At 38.2% G+C, this 22887-nt stretch overlaps 1 protein-coding gene across 1 annotated transcript in view; it reads right to left on the reverse strand.

Annotated features, from left to right (window-relative positions):
* Positions 1-8013: 8013 nt before the first annotated feature.
* LOC107695642 (uncharacterized) overlaps positions 8014-22887 on the reverse strand; it is a 68197-nt gene continuing 53323 nt past the window's right edge. Inside the window, exons 4-19 of the mRNA XM_016495654.1 lie at positions 19800-19901; positions 19008-19329; positions 17194-17213; positions 16774-17133; positions 14308-14394; positions 13775-13867; positions 13496-13570; positions 12870-12983; positions 12544-12687; positions 11444-11527; positions 10967-11065; positions 9891-9980; positions 9235-9330; positions 8898-8996; positions 8211-8230; positions 8014-8064 (exon numbers count right to left, since the gene is read on the reverse strand). Of these exons, the coding sequence (XP_016351140.1) occupies positions 8014-8064; positions 8211-8230; positions 8898-8996; positions 9235-9330; positions 9891-9980; positions 10967-11065; positions 11444-11527; positions 12544-12687; positions 12870-12983; positions 13496-13570; positions 13775-13867; positions 14308-14394; positions 16774-17133; positions 17194-17213; positions 19008-19329; positions 19800-19901 (1856 nt within the window). The remainder of the gene's footprint in view (positions 8065-8210; positions 8231-8897; positions 8997-9234; positions 9331-9890; positions 9981-10966; positions 11066-11443; positions 11528-12543; positions 12688-12869; positions 12984-13495; positions 13571-13774; positions 13868-14307; positions 14395-16773; positions 17134-17193; positions 17214-19007; positions 19330-19799; positions 19902-22887) is intronic.

A 22887-nucleotide genomic window follows, 5' to 3' on the forward strand; every position in this document is an offset into this window, starting at 1 on the left:
ATATGCAGGAGGGAGATGCAGGGAACAGGGATTGGGTGTTCTGCAAAGAGAGTTGGAGGTAAATAATTTTGCAGTAACTGTTATGCTGATGTTGTGGCTGGGCAAGCAAATGTTTGTGCTTGTTTCTGTATGATATAATTGTTCATATATCTATTAAAATACTGATATTCTGGTCTATAACTCCTCCCCGAACTTCCCTCTGCCCTGTATCTTGGTCTCTCATTGGCTGTAGGTCATCGCCGATGTAGCTTTCAGTCAGAAATCATCGCACACAGCGTGATTGTGAATCGCCGACAGCTCTAGATATTTAGCATGCCAAATATTTTGCAGGCGTTGGCAACGTGTCGGCGATTCCCTCAGATCGCGTGTTTGATAATTCACACTGCGTGATTGTCACTCGCGTGAACGAGCACCGATTTGCCTCCGATTTCAGGCATTTGTCGGCGAGTGCAAAATTGGGCTAAAATCGTGCAGTGTGAACTCGGCATAAGGCTCCACTGGGATCCTTAAGGCTCCCTCATCCCTCCGGCTCCACCTTGGTCTCTTGTCACCCTGGTTTTGCCACATACTTCCAAGCTGTGCCGCAGCCCTCCACCCCTTTGGCTCCACCGGCATCCTCCTTCCCTCTGGTTCTGCCTTGGTCCTCACTCCTTCCAGTGCCACTCCATTCTGCCAGGCCTCCGTCTTCGCTTGTATTCGAAGTGTCTTTGCTTTTATTCTCTCAGTTTAGCCTTCTTTGTTATTGTAAGCGGCCAAGTCTAGTACTTTAAGCAGCTGAGGGATGCTGGACGGTGCTTGTAAATGGACTTGCACGCTTGGATTACTATTAACTGGAATGTCCACACAAGATGTTAAAATGCTCATTGTTGTCGATTTATTTTACCGTTACTGGTCTTCATTTCCATATAGGCAAGAATCCAAACAAACAGTCAACAAATCCACCTATCCTTTGCCTTTACAACGACTTGCATAGCGTGGTACAAACAGCCTAGCGGTAAAAAAACTGTGTGCACCTTCCCTCCAGCAACACCTGCTACTTAAAGGAAGGTTCCCACCTATATTCTGTGAACAATCACCCAAGAGTGACCCCTACTGGGCATACACGTACATAATTCACAGTAAAGACAAAAATGGCTCTTACCCCTACTGGGCATACACGTACATAATTCAGAGTAAAGACAAAAATGGCTCTTACATACCGGTCCCTAATTGGGATGAATCAACATGCCAATTCCCAACACATAACAAAGAGCCATAAACAAATACAAATAGTGAGCACAATACACACATAATGCTTGTAACAAACCCCTTAACCCATAGACTCATGTAAAAAGCAAAGTTTTGCTACTGGCCTATCAATAACACTTGTCTTAGTTTGTAAGCGAACAGAGCATGCCAGCCCTTTCTTGTCAGGGAATGTTTCCAAAACTCTTCCAAGTGGCCAGGATCCTCGAGGTGCCGTTGGATCCATAATGGTCACAACGTCTCCAGACTTAAGGCTATTTTTAATCTTGTTCCATTTCTGCCTCTCCTGCAGCAACGGTAGGTATTCCCTCACCCATCTCTTCCAAAAAAGGTCTGAAATGTACTGAACCTGTTTCCACCTTCTTTTTATGTATAAGTCATGAACATCGAACAACCCAGAAGATAAGGATGGTTTTCCCTTCAACAACAGAAGATGATTGGGAGTGAGAGCATCAAGATCCATTGGATCGTCAGACAATTTGGTGATTGGTCGATCGTTCAAGATCACCTCCACTTCACACAAGACCGTATGGAAACGGTCATCATCAAGCGTCTGCTGTTGGAGAACTGCAGTGAGGATCTTCCTCAACATGCGGATGACATGCTCCCAAACCCCACCATAATGGGATCCAGCTGGAGGGTTGAAACTCCACTTAACGCCCTTCTGACATAAAACTCCTTGAATCTTAGCCTGATTCAATGATGAAAGTGCCTCCCGAAGTTCCCTCTCTGCTCCTATAAAATTTGTGCCATTATCTGAAAGAAGATGCTCCACTTGCCCTCTTCTACTGATAAATCGGCGCAGAGCATTAATACAGGCATCTGTGTCAAGAGAATTGGCCAGTTCAAGGTGAACAGCTCTACTGGCCAAGCAGGTGAAGATGACACCATAGCGTTTCACTATGCCTCTTCCCTTCTTCACCTCTATTGGTCCAAAATAGTCAACGCCTGTGTTGGTAAACGGCGGATGGTCTGGCAGAATCCTTTCCTTAGGCAGGTAAGCCATCTTCTGCCCCATCATCCTCCTATTATATTTTTTACAGAAGCAACATTCTACTACGATCTTCCTCACAGCTGAGGTTGCACCTGTGATCCAATACCTCCTTCTTAATGCAGACAACATGTGATTACGCCCACTATGGCCAAGCTGTTGATGTAAATCCTTCAATACCGTATGGAAACTGTCATCATCAAGTGTCTGCTGTTGGAGAACGGCAGTGAGGATCTTCCTCAACATGCGGATGACCTGCTCCCAAACCCCACCATAATGGGATCCAGCTGGAGGGTTGAAACTCCACTTAACGCCCTTCTGACATAAAACTCCTTGAATCTTAGCCTGATTCAATGATGAAAGTGCCTCCCGAAGTTCCCTCTCTGCTCCTATAAAATTTGTGCCATTATCTGAAAGAAGATGCTCCACTTGCCCTCTTCTACTGATAAATCGGCGCAGAGCATTAATACAGGCATCTGTGTCAAGAGAATTGGCCAGTTCAAGGTGAACAGCTCTACTGGCCAAGCAGGTGAAGATGACACCATAGCGTTTCACTATGCCTCTTCCCTTCTTCACCTCTATTGGTCCAAAATAGTCAACGCCTGTGTTGGTAAACGGCGGATGGTCTGGCGGAATCCTCTCCTTAGGCAGGTCAGCCACCTTCTGCCCCATCATCCTCCCATTATATCTTTTACAGAAGCAACATTCTGCTACGATCTTCCTCACAGCTGAGGTGGCACCCGTGATCCAATACCTCCTTCTTAATGCAGACAACATGTGATTACGCCCACTATGGCCAAGCTGTTGATGTAAATCCATCAATATGAGGGTAGCCACATGCTGATCTTTAGTGAGGAGCAGCGGATGTTTTGTGTCTTCTGGCAACGAACCCCGTATCAGCCGCCCTCCGACTCTCAGAAGCCCGTTATCCAACCATGGATCCAACTTATAGATGGCACTCCGTTTGCTCACTGTATCCTTTCCAGAAGACAAAGCAGAGATCTCCTCAGGGAATCTTTGCTGTTGGCAATAGCAGATTATAACCATCTCGGCTTCCATAAGATCCTCTGCCAACAAGATTTGTCCTCCTGTTGTACCTTTAGCTATTTGATTCCCTTGCACCAGGGCACTCTGCTTGTTGGCATCAGCAGTATCTGACTCTCTTCTCTTGCAAATCCTTCTCAACAACATCCTCTTTAACTTAAGCAACCAGGCAACTGATACTCGAAGTCTCCTCCAGTCTGAAAAATAAGCCATCAACCTATTTGTACTCTTCAGTGAACATTGAGTATTTACCACATTCACAAAAGCTTCCTTCTTAATCTCAAGGTCATCAAGCCCTACTGCAGTGTCCACCATATTTACAGGCCAATCCTCTTCTGGTTTGTACAGAAACTTGGGTCCTTCTATCCATCTGTTGTTCTTGATAAAATCTCCAGCCCTCCTTCCTCTGGATGCATCGTCAGCTGGATTCTCCTTTGTGCCAACATATCACCACTGTGATGTCTTTGTGGCTTCCCTGATGATGGAGACTCTGTTGGCAACAAAAGTATGAAAATGCTTGTCCTCATTCATGACATACTTGAGCACAGATGTGCTGTCTGTCCAGAAGACTGATTCCTGCAGCTGGAGCCTCAGCTCTTTTTTTAGCATCAGATCAACACGGACAGCAAGAACAGCTGCAGTTAGCTCCAAGCGGGGAACAGTGATGGCCTTTAAAGGTGTTACTCGGTCCTTGCCCATGAGGAAGGAAACATGGATGTCACCGTTGCTATTCTGGATTCTAAGGTAAGTGACTGTGCCATATCCTTGTTCGCTTGCATCTGAAAAATGATGAAGCTGCGCATGTATGTAGGACCCACAAATCATAGGCTTAACGCATATCTCAACCTTGAATTCAGAGAGTGCATTCAGTTCCTTCAACCACTGTGTCCAGCCACGCAAGATGTCATGGGGCACAGTCTCATCCCATCCAACGTACCTCCGGCATAGCTCCTGTAACATGATCTTAGCAGGTTGCACTACTGGTGCCAACAACCCAAGTGGATCGTATACTGAACTGGACACCGACAACATTCCACGTCTTGTGCAGGACTTCTCCTGAATCTCCATTTTGAACTTAAATGAGTCCGTTTCCGCACACCACAACAAACCAAGAGCTCTCTCAACAGGCAAGCTGTCCTTGTCCAGATCCAACTCCTTCCACTCTTTGGCTCGACACTCCTCAGGAAGGTTTTGCAGAACAATGCGCTTATTGCTAATCCATTTTGTCAGAGTAAAACCTCCTTGCTGACAGAGATTGGAAAGGTCTTGAACTAAAGAAACTGCTTCTTCTTCAGATGCCACACTCTTAAGGCAATCATGTACATAAAAATTCTCTTTGAGAGTTTGTACAACCGCCTCATGGAATTCACATTGATGATCATCTGCTGTTTTTCACAAAGCAAAGGCAGCGCAACTTGGAGAGGAGACAGCCCCAAAAAGATGGACAGTCATGCGAAACACTGACACTTCTTTTGTAAAATCTCCATTCTGCCACCACAAGAAACGGAGGAAATCCCGGTCCTCTTCTGCCACCCTAACCTGATGAAACATTGCCTGTATGTCTCCCATGACAGCTACCGACTCCTGCCTAAACCTTAGGAGAACACCAAGCAATGTACTTGTAAAATTGGGACCTTGCAGAAGCACTTGATTTAATGATATTGAACTGATGTGTCTCCTAGTATATGCTGGGAACTCTGTCTAAGTCCGTATATTCCTGCCAAGTCTGCTGACGAACGTCCTGATACGGCACAGAAGATGCCAAAGGAGGATCCACTGCTGATACTTTGTTTTCCATTTTACTACAAACAGCAGATTCAAACACCTCTGCCTCTGGATTCAAAATAATTGAGGATGCTTTCTGCCTTTCCCTTTCCAATTGAGAATGCATATTATAAGAGGCTTTAGAAACACTGTGACTTTCAGAGGCCTGTAAAACTGCAAGTTTAGCAGTAGATTCTGCTAGCATTGCATTCAACTCCAGTTGCTCCTTTTTCCTCTTTATCATCTGCTCTTGCTCCTCCAAAGTATGTTTTTCCTTTAACGCTGCCATACGAGATAAATTGAACAAGATCTTTGAACAAACCTCTGCATTCAGTAGTTTCCAGAATGTTATGTGCAACAGCTCTCCACCCTTCTCGGAGCTTGAAAGGCAATTTAGATATAATGACTCTCATATTGCTTGGCATATCTAACTCCTGAAGGTACTGCAGCTCCTCAGTGACATTGCAACAACCACGCCGAAAGAGAGCATAAGACTTCAAAGCATTGACATCATCCCCGAGCAGTGCAGCCTTATTTGCCTCAGCTATAACTCTGGCAGAAGAAACACTACTGCATGTACTCGCTTTACTTGAACGTTTACTACCAACATTTGAAATACTATCATGTGGATCAACACCATCAACCTTGTCATGCATGACCTCATTTAAATTAGGCCTAACTTCATTTTCAGTACATAATACCCACATTTTGACTTCAGAAATAAAATCATTATTCACAATCATTTTTGCTTTAACCCATATGTCATGTTTTTCCTTCTCACTTTCAGGTAAAATACCCATCAAAGTACCATGAATACCTTTTGCTTCATCACACAAATTTAAAAGATCATCAAAAGCACTTTGTACATCTTTTACATTTCTTTGTTGCATCAAACCTTGCATATTTTTTCTTAAATTAGTAGCTTTAGTTAACAGATTTTCTATCACTCTGCAACCTTTCAACCTTTGCAACAAATGCTTTAGGAGTTAATTTCACAACACGTTTTTCTTTGTCCATTTGAACATCAATGTCATTTAAAACATTCAACTGTGGCGTTTCCATAGGCCTGTGCTCACTTTCAGATGCCTCCATAATCCACAGAAAGTCAAAAGCAGGATCGAAGCGATAATGAAACTAGTTCGCAAAGTTAATTATTTTCTTTAACAACCAATGCATTTGGATTTACGTACCATAATGTGTGCACACAAAGTTAAATGGCCATTCAACAATAAGTAGCGCTACTAAACATACCTCTTCACGTTGGGCGCCAATGTTTGAACAAAGCTCCTCTGCTCACGTTTGTAGAGCATCTCCGGTGTCTTTCGTTGCGCTGATGGATGGTCCGTAACCCAGTAGGTTGCGTGTGTAACCCACAGATGAGAACGCTGCGACGTCCTCTCGTCGTGATTGCAGCTGATCTCGATGTAAATAAAGTCGATGCCAAGCTCTTCCAATAATCCACTTAATTCATTTCAACAAATAATGATGCTCCAACACCGCTAAACACAGCTCCTTTTAGGTCGATAAACAAGTTTTTTGACTAAATGTAAGCGGCCAAGTCTAGTACTTTAAGCAGCTGAGGGATGCTGGACGGTGCTAGTAAATGGACGCGCACGCTTGGATTACTATTAACTGGAATGTCCACACAAGATGTTAAAATGCTCATTGTTGTCGATTTATTTTACCGTTACTGGTCTTCATTTCCATATAGGCAAGAATCCAAACAAACAGTCAACAAATCCACCTATCCTTCACCTTTACAACGACTTGCATAGCGTGGAACAAATAGCAAAACAAAAGTGTTGCGTTTATAATTTTGTTCAGTGTAATTCAAAGTAAAGACAAAAATGGCTCTTACAGTTATGTCATTTTGATGATCAAAGATGAGATTGAAGGGCAAAAATGTTGACTACAGTGGGACCTTAAAAGGTTAGATAGTTATTTAATTATTGTCTAGCAGAAGACACTAGCCAGGTTTAAATCACAGGAGGGGAACGTTATACTAGAACTATTAGATTATGTTATTCTATGACATTAGTGATTATTTCACATATATAATTATCATTAAATCTATTAGGAAACCATGATAAACAGGTGAATGAACACCTGAATGTTCAGAATTTATGAATAAATGTATTTTACTTTCTTTTTTTTTTAGTTTGTCTTACACTTTTTAAATTATTTTTATTAAATCATGTAATATTTCCTGCTGTTATATGGTCATGTTACAACATGCCCCATTTTATTGGTCATGTTGCCACATTTCAATTACATTCTTTCGGGGTAAAAAAAGCATACATGGTATTAATTAAACAAGAGCACATATTTGTACTAGACATTTATTTAATTAATGTGGAAATAAAGACATACTAAGAAAGTCAAAAATTGTCAAGTTGTGCCCCACTCTCCCCAACATATCTACGCTACTGACTATGGATTTTTTTTTTTTTTTAGGAGAGCTGTTGGTTCAGTCAGGGAATCACTGTGTTTCCCTTCATCACATGGATCTATTACTACATGAACACAGAGCTGAGGAAACATTGGCCTCAACACTGTACAACTGCTCTCTGATCAGACAAAACACTCAAGAAACCACATCTGAGCTCTACATCAGCACAACATACAGATGAATAATGAACTTTATTACTGAAGTATTACAGCTACAATTAGTTAAAAAAAACATTACACATGTAAAGAGTTAAAAAGTAGTAGTACATACTACTAAAAAAAACAAACAAGTACAAAACACAGTATAAAACACAGAGCTCACGGTGCAAAACTATTAACAATGAATAACATCATTATACCAGTCGCAGCTTGATCAGTGTTGAAACACGTCATTTTGAGCAGTGACTGTATATTTATTTTTACAGTGCTTTTTACAATCCACGTTGTTCCAAAGCACTTTTGCAGAAAATCATGCTGATTACAGTCTGACTATTGAATCAGGCTGACTTTTCTCCTGATCTTCAGTCGATCTGTGATCTGTCAGCTGGCATTTGTCTAGACTTCACTGTGTTCTGCATTTAGGGCAAGAGATGCAATTTAAATAATATTTATATAACATCCTCATGCTTTTGGAGAATCTTGTAATATAAGTAAAAGTCTCCTGATGTTGCATGTCAGTTTTAATCTCAAATCAATGCAGTTTAAAAATTATACTAACCTGCACGCATTGTATGATGCCTGTGAGGTCAGAGAGAGAGTAAATATTAGTGGATCTGTTGACTCTAGTCATTGTCTGCTAAAAGATAAATTAAATAACTACTTATTCACCAAGATCTTAAATAGTTTCAATAGCTTAACTGCTGTCACGTGGACCTTTTTTGAATGATTTATTAGTAATTCCTTTTTATGTTTTTTTTTTCTTTTCAAGCGCAACACGCTGTAAAACATTTCAACCATTTCAATTTGAAACCTTTGAATTTATTTGCTGACATTGAAAGATCCCTGATATAGTCCAGTCAATGATCTGAATGAACCAGGGAGTCAATAAATATAAAGATTCATTAATGTTCACTGTGAGAAGTTCTCATTGACACTCATCAGATGCTTTTAGGATTTTAGCATTAAAAGGGTCTAGAGGAATTTTTAAGTGTTGTGACAGACATTGCAGATTATTAGGAGATTAATGAGTGTGTTCAGAAACACACACCACAATATGTGGTAAATAAATGATTGAATCAGACTTTAAACACTTTAACAGTGTTTTTATATTTATTTTTTATTTACTTACTTACTGAATGGAGCTTGAGACAAATGATTCAGAGATGTAAAATAAAGAAACACCAGCTCATATGATGTAAATGTAATGTAATGTTTTGTAATTGAAACAATTATGATTTATGCTCACCAGATGGAAATATTCCTGAAATCATCACAGAAATGACAAAGAAACATTCAGAAGGAAAGACAACAGACCTCAGATCTCCCACTGTACGAGCGCCATTAACTGACAAAAAATAAATGTGGATACATTTTTTTTTATATTATCATCACCGTTTTACGAGAAATTAATGCAATGTTAACAGTATTTTAGCACAGTAATTATTACAGGTAAATACAGACTCATTTAATTAATAATCAATTAATATTTAAAGTACATATTTGCTATAAACTTTGTGAATGCTGAAATATTTCTCTCAAACTGTATCACATATTGTTTAAAAAATTGTATGACATTCACTCACCTGTTTTCAGTATCAGTTCAGTCATCAGTGTAAAAGAATTCAGTAAAACAACACCAACTGATCCAAACACATACACAGTGACAACACGAGGAAAATCTGTAATGCAATTTTAGACATTAAACATGAACAAAACTACTGCATCAGTCTACCTTGAGATACACAAAAATGTTTAAAAATCTAATAATATTTTAAGAAATGTATTAATTTAGATCAAATTAGGCCACATTGAAAACAACTATAAACATGCACAAAAAAAACAAAATTCTACAAGATACATCAAATTATTTGTTCGCTTGATTGAAGTATTTCATTTATGATTGATTCCAGCCCTTCACTCTTCAACAGCTCATACGACACAAATTGCTTTAAAGTACTGTGTTTATATCAATTTATCATATTTTATTATGTTACAGTGTGAAACTATGATGTATGATCTGATAATTACTGCACTAATGAGATCGATCAGGTCACATCTGGAATTAAATTGACAAAAACTAAAATTAAAACAAGACACGGGACAGTTTTTTTTTTCCCAAAATTGACTCTCTTTTAAAGAAACACACAAATCTGCCTAATATTATCAGTACTGCATTGTTTAATATCATTAACTGTACATGTACTGACTGAGTGATCAAAGTAGATGATTAATACTGTACCCTGAGCAATAAAGCCATAATAGCCTGTAAACTTCATAACCGTCCACAGTATCTGCAGAAATACAGTCACACAGCCCCATCCAATAGCATCTGTGAAATGAAAGGAGTGAAATAAAGCATTACTTTTTTTTTCATTGAAGTGCCTCAGTTATGAAGAGTTTTGCTAACACACAGTAACTGGTTCAGCTGGTCTTCAATTTTCTCACTGTTTTCTGCAAAACTATTTTTATGATTATGGTGATTATGTGCTTTGGACCCTATTAATGGTGAAAGAGCTAAAATAAGTGGGAGACAAAGAGGAAGAGCAAAGCACATTTGTTTCTTATTAAATATGAGCAACATTAGTTGACCATGTTCTTGTTCATGCAATGACCATGAGGGAATCAATGACTTCGGAAGAATCTGAGCAATTTCACAGTCTCATCTTTTTTATTCACAGTTATAGAGAAGAAATCACACACCCGAGATTTGCCAAAGAAACTGTAAAGTAATCTACAGGGCTTTTAGATGAGAGAAACTTGTGTGCAGTAAATATTGTATCACATGCTGTGTACCATTAAACTTATAACTGTCAGATCGATTTGTTGCTCAGTGGTCAAGAAAAACTAATGAACTTCAGCATGAAAACAATTATAAAGATAAACCTATAAAGTAGTGCTGTCGAACGATTAATTGCGATTAATCGCATCCAAAATAAACGTTTTTGTTTACGTAATATATGTGTACTGTTTATTTATTATGTACAGTATATATAAATACACACATTTACAGTATATATTTTGAAAATATTTACATGTATATTTATTTATATTATTATATTTTATATTATATATAAATATATTTAATATATAAGCATAACATTTTTCTTAAATATATACATGCATGTGTGTGTATTTATATATACATAATAAATATACACAGTACACACAGATATATTATGTAAACAAAAACTTTTATTTTGGATGCGATTAATCGCGATTAATCGTTTGACAGAACTACTATAAAGATAAACCTGTATTTGCTAGATCAATGATGTGCTGTCATTCCAAGCATTTTTTTTTTTTATGTTACTGTACCTGTTTTATTTTCCAGTGTAAATATGTAAAGGCCGATCATCGCTGCAATAATCACTATTATGATGATTAACATCACTGTTCTTCTGACTGAAAGTGAACCTGAAAAAGATGAGAGTGTGAGAATGCTTTGATGACCATCTAAACTGGTTTGCTTTTTCTCTGGAGATTTCAACCTTGAGATTAAACTCAAACCATCAAAGATAGAGAGATGGTCTGTTATTGGCAGATGTGTGAATGATTATTCATTTATTCATCTGATCATCAGTGATGGTGAAGTTACTCAAAAACTGTAAATAAACAACATATTAATAATTACATTCTGAATATTTGATGACATGCCAAAATCTATCCTGAAAATGAAGCTGTACTGATATGTTTGTGTGTCTGCATTTGTGTTTAAATAAAGGTCAGAAAAAGAAAAACTGAAAAACTGATGCAGTTCAACAGCGATCATATCACAATTCATCAGATACTTACACATGAGTCTATCAAACCATCTGAAAAAACATCTGTCATTTGTCATAATCAGTAACACTGGTAAAATGACAACAATGATGAATCCTAAAAAACAGGAGAGTAATCATATTAACGGGTTAGTTCACCCAAAAAATGAAAATTAGCCCATGTTTTTCTCACCCTCAAGGCATCCTAGGTGAATATGACTTTCTGTTTCAGACGAATCCAATCGGAGTTATATTAAAAATGTTCCTTGCTCTTCCAAGTTTTATAATGGGAGTAGGTGGGTGTTTCTGTTCAACAGTCCAAACGTAGTCAAATAAAGCGCATTCATCCATAATAAAACGTGCCTCACATGGCTCCGAGGGGTGAATAAAGGCCTCCTGTAGCGAATCCATGTGTTTTTGTAAGAAAAATATCCATATGTAAAATGTTATAAATATTTTTTCTCACTTCTGCTGACTGTCATACCTGCAAGCCGTAAGGAAACTTTGCTTCCTTTGCTCCTGCAAACAAACTCGTGAGACTAGCATATCTCAGAGGCGCGCACGCACGACGCATACGTCCTACGTCATCCGCCAGAACGGCTTCTGCATACGTCAGATACCGGAAGTGAGAGAAAAGTGTTTATAACGTTTTAAATATGGATATTTTTCTGACAAAAATGCATCGATTCGCTACAGAAGGCCTTTATTCATGCCCCGGAGCTGCGTGAGGCACATTTTATTATGGATGTGCGTGCTTTATTTGACTATGTTTGGACTGTTGAACAAAAACACCCACCTACTCCCTTTCTAACGCTTGGAAGAGCAAGGAAAATGTTTTATATTACTCCAAATGAATTTGTCTGAAAGAAGAAAGTCATATACACCTGGGATGCCTTGAGGGTAAGTAAAGCATGGGCTAATTTTCATTTTGGGTGAACTAACCCTTTAATGTTGGATATTATAAAACAACAGATTAACAGCTAATTGCAGCAAATCCTTATGAATATCAGTCTCAGTGAATAATGAGTGTTTTAAAATGGCATTAGAGAAAAATGAACATGTTCAAATGTGTTGATCTGAGCCCTGAATAAAATGAACACAGATGAACTCAAATCATTATAAATATGAACTCACCTCCTCTGACAGATGCAAAAGTGAAGAACAAGAGGATGAATTGTAATGTAGGCAGAATATCAAAGATCGTATCAGCCACTAAGTCAAATATGTTAATTATCGTATTTATCTGTCCACTTTTCTTTCCAACCTCTGTAACTAAAACTAAATGAGAAACAACGAAGATCTGATTTGATTCAGTTTCAGAACAATAAAGAAAAAAATCAACAACAAAAGCAAACTGAGTGAATCTGCATGTGACTGAGAGGAATTTTACAAACATATATTATTATTATCAGGAGCATTCAAGTACATGATAACTGAATGAATCGCACACAAATACTTACGGTAAATGATTTTGCAAAGGCAGCACAGAAACATTATTAAAAACAGGAATGTTATCGCAGCTCTGTCAAATTCAGCATAATTCAGAAGTTTTTCCCAAACACTTGCAAAAAGAGCTGAAAGAGAGGAAGAGATTAAAAAGAAAATATTGTCAATTAACAGCCAAAATACAAATACAGGTCAAAATCATCTTGCTTTATTATAATTTACACTGGATAGTCTCTGTTATAATCTGAGGTTCAGTGGTTTATTTTCGGTCCATTTCTAATATTGCTGCTGTGACCTTTGTGCTGCTGAAATTAAATGTGTGTCATGACCACAAATCATGCTGAGGATTGCTTTAGTGGTGGATTTAGTTTAGTTTCAAATTAAGTTGAGTATGCAAACTGTTATTAAAAGATCATAAAAGTGATTCAGTACTATAAACATAGAGATTCAGCATTTAACACACAGGATCTACTATATACTAATAAATCATGTATCATGTAGAGCTGCTTAATATTTCTGCATGTTGTGATTTGTCATGTTATTGTTTCAGATTTGCTGCATAATAAAACAATTTTTCTGTTAATGTGCACTTTAAAGTGTTCATGATAAGGACAGTTGATTGACATTTTTATTTGCATACCTGAATAAACAACAACTGAGAGAACTAAATATTCTGCTAAATAACTGTATTTCAGAATCCATGTTTTAATGTTGCCTGTAAATGAAAAAGTATTTAATGATTAGAATCACAATATCACACACAACATCAGCAACATACAGAAACACAAATGCCACTAAAACAATATTTAATGAAAGTTTTAATCAATTTTCTTTTGGTAAATCACTCGCACAATTAATATTTTGGACATTATAATTAGTTTTCTGACCTCCTCTAATAAACAGATCAAATGAATTATACCTGTGAACTCGTTCACATATGGAAAAGCCCAGAGTAAAATGAGAGGCCTCAGAAAATAAAGAGCACAACAACAAACTGACTCATTCACAGATCCTGAAACAAAAACAGATATCATGAATTCAATGATATACAAACGCATACTGTGTATTGCTGAAAGAGTGTAATTATGATCATTGCAACACATTGAAAGCTTTTTTCTCATTGCAAACAAGAGCACACTTCTTGTAATTACGTAGCTATATTATTTATATTATCATATGAAGAGTTCATATGCAACTTATTGCTAATTGTTTCCGTTTTTAACCATTTTCAAATATCATGTTTTTTCATTGTGCATTCCAATTAATCTCAATCAAACTGCAGCTGGGTTATTTTGATTAAGTAAAAATAACTTTAAAAAAAGATAACTAACACAATGAAACACAATAAAAGCATGATAACATAATAAAAAACATGATTTTTGAACATTTAAAAAAAACGGAGTTATCTGTTTTTGCAAATAAACTCTTCATATAGTAATTAGAAACACTCACCTTCAGAAACACCCCACAAGACAAAAGCAAAGAACATGATGATATTTGGACAGATGACTAGAAACATCTGAAGATGGAAAAATGAATCTAGAGATAAAATACAAAATTATGTCTGAATGAAACTTTAGATACAGTATGTAATCATAAAAGCCCAAAATGAATGTTAATGTAACTTTTTCCTTACTTCAGATACTTTTCAGATAACGTCTTAAACCTCACATACATTTAACTATATTTCTGTAGGCAGAGCAGCAGTGCAGATCCAGAAATATTGTGGTTATTTTTACAGTACCAGAGTTTACTCAACCTTTTTTCTTGCTGTTTAAACCACAGACTTCTACAAGTTCTCAGTCGAGCGCAGTCAACTTTGCCTTGCCAATAGGCTAGATTTGACAGTTGCAGCCAGCAGATAATTTAAGCAAACACTGTAGTTCAAATAATTCATATTCACAGAAGCAAATTTAGTGCGTTTAGTCTGAGACGTTTCCAATCAATGTCAAATAGATGTTTAGAAGACATCTTTAAGATGTTTATGATTTAGAATGTATGTAAAACTGATGTCTTAAAGATGTCACAGCAGACGCTTTCCAGATGAAGCGATCTTTCACTGTCGGGCCAAAATCGGGCATGATAGTGCATGCCAGGGCTAGTCGTGTTTCCATTGTCACTTCTGGGGCTTGATTGTGCCTCGTTGGGGCTTCCTCAGGGCCAATGGCCAGGCATTTTCGGCCCGCCAATTACCTTGGTCCAAAGCGTGCCAACTGGGGCTTGAGGACCAAAACCCCATGTCATGAACAAAGACCAAGTTTATCTGAGTTAGGAGACTGTCGGCACCGCTGTTCATTCCCCATGTTTTCACATCAAGACACCAGCTGACATCAGCATTTTAAACATTTAAAACAGCAAGTATCTGAAATAACTTTTGCTATCCGATGGAAATTCCATTCATTGAATGTGGCTGAAATGTATTATATGTGACGCTAAAGGCTATGTATGCCAACCATTGGCATATAAATTGCTTTGCTGCTTTGGCTAAAAGGATAACAGTATAGTAAGACGAGAGACAGTGCTCAAACATCCTCAGATTATATTATTTTGTGGAATATTAACATAAATGCTCATTCTTTTTAAAGAAATTTGACGCAAACATATTATGAGGGTTTATCAGTATTTCCCTATTGTGTTCGCCTTTTGACTTAAATGGACTAATGGAGTTGTTTTGTGCATTTCCGTGATCACAACTAAATGGAGCAGCCACAACTGAACAAGTGTGTTCTCTTATGTAACGAACATGACAGAAGCAGACGTTTGGTCCTTACATGAAGACTTTAGAAAGACTCTGTGGCGAGGGGGGCGTGGTTCAGCGAGATCTGCATCGGGAGAGAGAGGCAGGAGACGAGCGGTGCGTAAGTAGGTCAAGCGCAAATGATAAACACCTGTGTCTCGTTTCAGTAATTGGTGTGGAGAGACCGGATAAAAGGGGCCACCTGGAGCATGTATGGAGAGGAGACTGACTGGGAACGCGAGCCACCCGGGGAGACGGGTTATTGAAGCACGAAGCCTATGTCGAGTTGTGTTATGAGTGATTTGACTGAGAGATTGAAAGCGCAGTGAGCATCGTTTTCTGTTGTGTGCACCCAGAGACTTGAAATAAAGCTCGCGTCCCAGTACGCCGACCCTGTCTTCTTCCTTCCACCCTCTTGAACCTTGTTACATTGGTGCCGAAACCCGGGAGGAAGGAGGGGCATGCTGCCAGAGATCCCTCGCTGCTGTGGTGAGTCCGCGGTGCCATCAAGCATGGCGGAGCAGTCTGCCGCCATGGAGGCTCGAGGCGGTGGGCTGGAGTGAGTTGCCGGAGGGTGTTTTGTGTGTGTGGCAGTCGTCCGCGAGGGGCTGCCGCTTTACTTTCGTTTTGTGTTTATTTTATTCAAGTTTGAAATGTTCGCCGGTTCCCGCCTCCTTCCCGATCTGCAAACTTTGTTACAGACTCCAGCATCAATATTTTTGCCTACATACCAATGATTTACAAAAAAAAAAAAAAGATTTGTCAAGTGCACATTAGTTATGCAATCAAACTAATATGTATAATTATTTAAAGTGAAGTCACTTAAAGTGAAGGGAGGCATGTTAAGGGCAGGTTGTTGTTAGCCCTGGCTCACACTGGCCCGGCAGTGGAAAAGTGACTATTGGTGTCAACCGTTCCTTTGTGCCACTTGGTGGTGATTTAGTGAACGTGTCACTTGGGACTAGGTTACCGCCATGGCCTTGTGACAGTAATAGCTTTTTGGTTTACTACTGTAGTTCATTTGTCTACAATAGCCTAGAGGCCACAGCCATTTCAGTGGCATGTGTTGGCACAGACATGCAAACACACAAACCCAAAGGTAAAAATGAGACCGGACATAAAGTGTGAATCGCTGAATTCATTCCGACACACACAACACCTTTTTGTATGGGTTGACTTACCAAGTAGACGCAGTTCCAAATTTAACTTGGCTAAGGACACAGAATCCTCCTGTCTGTAAACTTTACAGGTGTATCGTCCCTCATCTTCAGCTCTCAGATTGTCCAGACGGAGGGAGAAGTTTCCATGTTGAATCTGATCAGTAAAGAAATGAGCTCTATCATGATAATCCTGCTGCTGGGACTCTGCTCGACTCTCACCATCTTGATACAGATGAACCAGAGTCTCTGAGTCTGTTCTTCTCCATTCCACCTTCCGAATTTGCTCTAATAAACGATTGTTAACATAACAGGGCAGAACCCCAGAAGATCCCAGACGAACAACTGCTGGGCCAGAAGGAGTGCGCACAGTGAGCCCAGAAACTGAAAAGACATTTTGTTCATAATATGAAATTCTGTTGAAGGTTGAATGCCATTTTGTACATGAAGATGAACTATTGTGTCTAGAGACAAGGCAAAATCACTGTATTTCTGCATAATGCATTTGCTGTATATAACAAACACTAAATTAATAGTTTCCAACATTTTACAAATCAGAAATTTGGGTCAAACTTCTGATAATAAAGTGAAAACAAGAGTCACAACAGAGCAGCAGAAACATAAACTGCTGTTGGACATTTAGAAAAAAATCTGCTAATTGCTGTCAAAACTCACTGTGCTATATGCCACATTAAAACATACATTTATAGTTGATATACATTCCGGGTTGTCAGTTCGCAGAAAACAGTGCGCTGCAGCAATGAAAGACAAATTAAATGGATCACAGATAGCTGATTCTACATGACCTAAAAAGTCTTGGTGTACGTCTAAAGCATTACTTTATTATCAGGGAATGGAAAGAGAGTGAATTTGTGGAGCAGTGGCACATACTAGACATAATCAACCAAATGATAATCATGTACAGGTTAGGCTCAGTTTTCTTTTATTTTTCACTTACCTTGAAAAAGCAAAGAGTGATAATCGCCTAGAGAGAAAGAAAAACAAGGACAATTCAATAAAAGTTAATAAAAGCTTTAACCTGTCAACAGCTTAAATGTTCTATAATCATTATATAATAATTACTTTTTATTATTTGTTGTTTAGCTATTATAAAGGATAATTTTTGTGGCATTGCTGATCATTTATATTTCTTCTGTTTTTGTTGTTCTTTCAAACTGAACAAGTATCGCAGCCACAAAGAGTATCTAGACACTTAAGTCACTTTTAAAAATGACTAAATGTCAGTAGATAAAACAAAGCAAGTGTCATTTGTTGGTTTAAAAAAATATGCACAATTTTTAAAGGGGTGGTTGATTGTGATTTCACTTTTTTAACGTTAGTTAGTGTGTAATGTTGCTGTTTGAGCATAAACAATATCTGCAAAGTTACGACGCTGAAAGTTAAATGCAAACGGAGATATCGTCTTTTAAAATTATGGCAGTTTAATGCCTACAAAAATGGCTTGTAAGGACTACAACGAGTTACTTCACGGGTTCGTGATGTCACAAACCCCGATAAACCCCGCCCTCGGGAACATGCAGCAAAGGGGGCGAGGCCATGTTGTGCTGCTTTAGAGAAGAGGAAGAAAACTTGGCATGCACGAAAAAATCTATTCATATATGAATCACGATTCTGTCTTCTAATGATTCTAATGGATTCACAAGTTTCAAAATCAATGTTCTAAAGCAGCAATTCTTAATCCTGTTCCTCGTGTCCCCCTGCTCTGCAAATGCTCTGCATCTCTCTCTCTCTCTCTCTCTCTCTCTCTCTCTCTCTCTCTCATTCAGCTCAGCTCCAACAATGAACTGTTCCATTTATACACTTATTTTCACATAGCTATAAAAAGAGTTATAAATGGATGCATGTGCGGTTGCTGTATACTGTATTAAAGCTTTAAAGGGTCATGAAACCCCCTGTTTCAATTAGTTCTCACCACAGTTTTAAAAAACGCAAAAAAGTGGGCGCATGAGTGAGAATAACGCAATATCCGCCTTTGATCTCGTAGGTATCTGTTGTGCTTCGAGAGGGCAGAACTGTCTGTCTTGCTTGCACTTATTTCACTCCTCCCCTCACTGCAGCCGTCTATGGCAAGCCGTTTTAGCTTAAAATATTCCCAGCGTTACTCGTCATAATTGTATTTTTACTAGTAACAATTCAATAAGAGAGCTCTACAATTAAATTATCACTTGTAACAATGCCAATTAGAGAGCTCTCTAATTCAAATCTTACTAGTAACAGTTATAAATGTATCTATTCACTTACCCGTTTCCAAAATGATTTTAGTTGAAAATAAATGGTCCTGCTGACTGTAAACGGTACATGTATATTCTCCCTCATCTTTATCTCTCAGATCGTCCAGACGGAGGGAGAAGTTTCCTTGTTGAATCGGATCACTAAAGAAGTGAGCTCTATCAAGATAATCCTGCTGCGATCGACTCTCACCATCTTGATACAGATGAACCAGAGTCTCCGAGTCTGTTCTTCTCCATTCCACCTTCAGACCCTCCATTGATAAGAGTTCATCAACATAACAGGGCAAAATTGCTGAAGCTCCCAGAGGAACAAATGGTTGAATGAACCCTAAAAATGAAAAAAAAAATATATATATATATACATATATATATAAATAAATAAATAAAAATAAGACATTTTATTCTTATGTGAATTAAATTGAGGGAATAGTTGATTATTGATTGATTGATTGGTTATTGAATGGATAATTGATTGATCGCACATATGTGTATTTAGAAAAAGTGAAACAAATACACAGAGCTGTGTTTAGAGAGACACGACATTTCAGTCAAGGTTGAAATTAAATATTATTCTGTAATTCTTTAAATGCGTTACATTTGTTATGTGTGGTCACGTGTCTTTCAGCTGCTACTGGACAAATGTAAGTCGTGCAAGTTTTATGAAGAACTTAATTGCTCTTAGTTTGTACACTGGACTATGTGTGTATGAAAAAAAAAAGCTTTGACTTTGGCTTGTCAATTCATTGCTAGACAGCTTTGAAGTTTCAAATGAACTACAGCAAGTGATAATATGTATACCTTCATATGGTGATCTGCAGTAGATCAGGCAGCAGAGCACAAGTGCACATCCAGATGCAGAAATACAGAGAATCAACACCATTATGTGTGAAACAGAGAAACCTATTAAACACAGACATTAGTTACTGATTACAAGAGTTATGGGGTACATTGTGCTTGATATTGCCCTGAAAAGTAAATATGGTTTATTTGTGCAAATTTAGGCTCCAGTTATTGTGTATTTATTTATTTACTTATCAAATACTCACCCAGTCTCTCCAGTACAATAGTTGCATATGCTGAAAGTCCTCCAGCAAACACTTGACACGTGTAAACTCCTTTATCCTCAGTTCTGACACTCTTCAGTCTGAGAGAGAAGTTTCCTTTGCGGATTTCAGCAGTGAAGAACTCAACTCTGTCTCTGTATCGCTCATCTGATGAATCTGATAAAGACTTATTGTTTTGATACAGCAGAACCAGAATATCTTTATCTTTACCTGCTGACTGTAAACTTTACAGGTGTATCGTCCCTCGTCTTCAGCTGTCAGATTGTCCAGACGGAGGGAGAAGTTTCCATGTTGAATCTGATCAGTAAAGAAATGAGCTCTATCATGATAATGCTGCTCCTGGGACTCTGGTTGACTCTCACCATCTTGATACAGATGAACCAGAGACTCTGAGTCTGTTCGTCTCCATTCCACCTCCAGATCCTCCATTAGTAAGAGTTCATCAACATAACAGGGCAAAACCACTGAAGACCCCAGAGGAGCAACCAGAGGACCTGAGGGACTGCGCACAACTAACCCTATAAAGTGAATGAATAAATAAATAAATAATCTATTCATAATATAACGATTAAAAAGGAAATGATTTTTTTTCTGCTGTAAAATATTCAAAATCATAAAAATTTTAATGACTTAATTTATTCAATGAACACATGATTTGCCTTACAAACTGCAGTGAAGTCAGTTCACTAAATGTCAAGATGTGACATGTTTGGATGACCCCATCCAATCTTACAATATAATGTGACCACATCAAATAATGTTCTGCATAAGCAAATATGTAAAGCTAAAATAATTATTTATGACACTTTTAATCACATTAGGTCAATTACATTATCAAATGCTGTATGTGTCCAGATGAAGCACAGAATAACAGATCAAAGATAAAAGTGTAGTAAATCAGCATTAAATCTGTGAATATAATAGAATAGAATAGAATAGAATAGAATAGAACGTTTTACTGGTCAGGACTTTAGCAGCCTATATAACAAATATATAGGATACGGAAAGCATCAAATGCAAAAAACAAAGTAAATTAAGTATATAAGTTTTGCAACAACTAAACCAAGTCTTACCTTATGATGCTCTTGGCTGAATTTTAACAGAAAAATAAAGTAGTTACTCCATTATGGTGAAATGGTAATTGCAAAATGAGTCCTTGTTAAACAACAAAGAATAAAATACAGAAATAATTTTAAAAAAATCAAAACTATTAAATGAACGAAAAACATCTCAGGTTACATACTGGTATCGATAGCTTGATACAGTCTGGCATCAATAACAAATTGAGGACTACAGGTGAGAGAGTGATGCTGGGTTAAATACAACCCAGCGCTGGGTAAAATAGGCCTATGGACAAACCCAGCGATTGGGTTGTTTTGACCCAGCAGTTGGGTTACTGCCCAGAAGGTTGGGTTAAACATTTAACCCGTTGGTTGAAAACAACCCAATAGTTGGGTTTGTCCATATTTAACCCAGCATATTTTAGAGAGTGGAAATCTACATACAACTTCACCTATCTCTACTCCTAAGGATTACTAGAGGGGGGAAGCAACTCTGGATAACAAGCAGACCCATCTGAGTATAAAAGGTGACATCATGTAACAACATAGGACTGTCGTCAGCCAATCCGATTTGCATGATTTTACACATGCTTCATACAACAGGTTCCATGGGATTCGTCCCCAATAGTGTCAGCACATGATGCAACCTCAAGTCAACAAGAAACCCTGTAAATCTGCCTTTTTAAAAAGCAATCGCCTATACACCCCGCCTTAAGTAGCTAATCAAAAAATGTAAATGTGAATTTTGTTGTAAATACAGTCGTTTTTATCGGTTTTGCGGGATCATCTTAATGATGGGTGCTTTTATACTACTGTGGGCTCCTCCCAGCACTACACGGAAAACAATTGCGCTTGTGTATTAGGCCAGTGTTTCCCAACCGGGGTGCCGTCTGTCGAGAGCAGGGGTGCCGTGTAAAAAATAGATGCCACAAATGTGTTAACATTTCCAAAGGGTGCCGCGACTAAAAAAAGGTTGGGAAACACTGTATTAGGCTATCCTCTCTGTATGTGTGTTGATATTGTGAAATAATGCCTACTTAAATCACCTTTTTTAAACAAAACAACAACTGAATTCAAAATTCAATCTATAATACTTAAGGTGAGCTAAAGATGGTAGCTGCTCCACCCTATACACACCTGTCGCCCCTGATTAACTGTGAAGGAGATCATACTTTACGTACCATCAGCGATCATCAGCAGAACTGACATCCAAACACAGTTCGGTGGATGCATTTTCAAAAATGCGAAATTAAACAAAACGATCATATCTGCTGGCTTAAATGATCGCAGTTATTATTGCTGACGGACGCTGCTGTTCGGGAGATGCGGCAGACTGAACGCTTCCTTTCACTTTCATTTTACTTTCACTTATATATTGTCTCAGGTGCGGGGTCGAGTCCTAACCTAATGGACTATAATCATATAAGCAGTAGGCCTACAATATGCATCAGCGCAATACCTGTAGTAGGCTAGCTATATGATAACACTACTCAGTCCGAGGGAAAATAATCAAATTAGACATAATTCAAGGAGAAGTGAGAAACTGATTTGGTCTAGCAGCCATGTGTTACTACCACAGCAACGTTTTGGCAGATTTTAATGCAAAGGCTACCATAGTTGAACTATCGTTCCTGTAAAACAATGGTTACATTTTGTCCCACAAGCAGATTTGGCATGGCTGATTTTCTTCACTGCCATTATTTAAAATTAACACGTTCAAACCACCTGTCATTTTTAGCATTTAACAGTTAGAAATGAAAA

This window comes from Sinocyclocheilus anshuiensis, unplaced genomic scaffold, assembly GCF_001515605.1.
Source record: "Sinocyclocheilus anshuiensis isolate Anshui unplaced genomic scaffold, SAMN03320099.WGS_v1.1 scaffold1075, whole genome shotgun sequence".
In the NCBI taxonomy this organism is placed as follows: Eukaryota; Metazoa; Chordata; class Actinopteri; order Cypriniformes; family Cyprinidae; genus Sinocyclocheilus; species Sinocyclocheilus anshuiensis.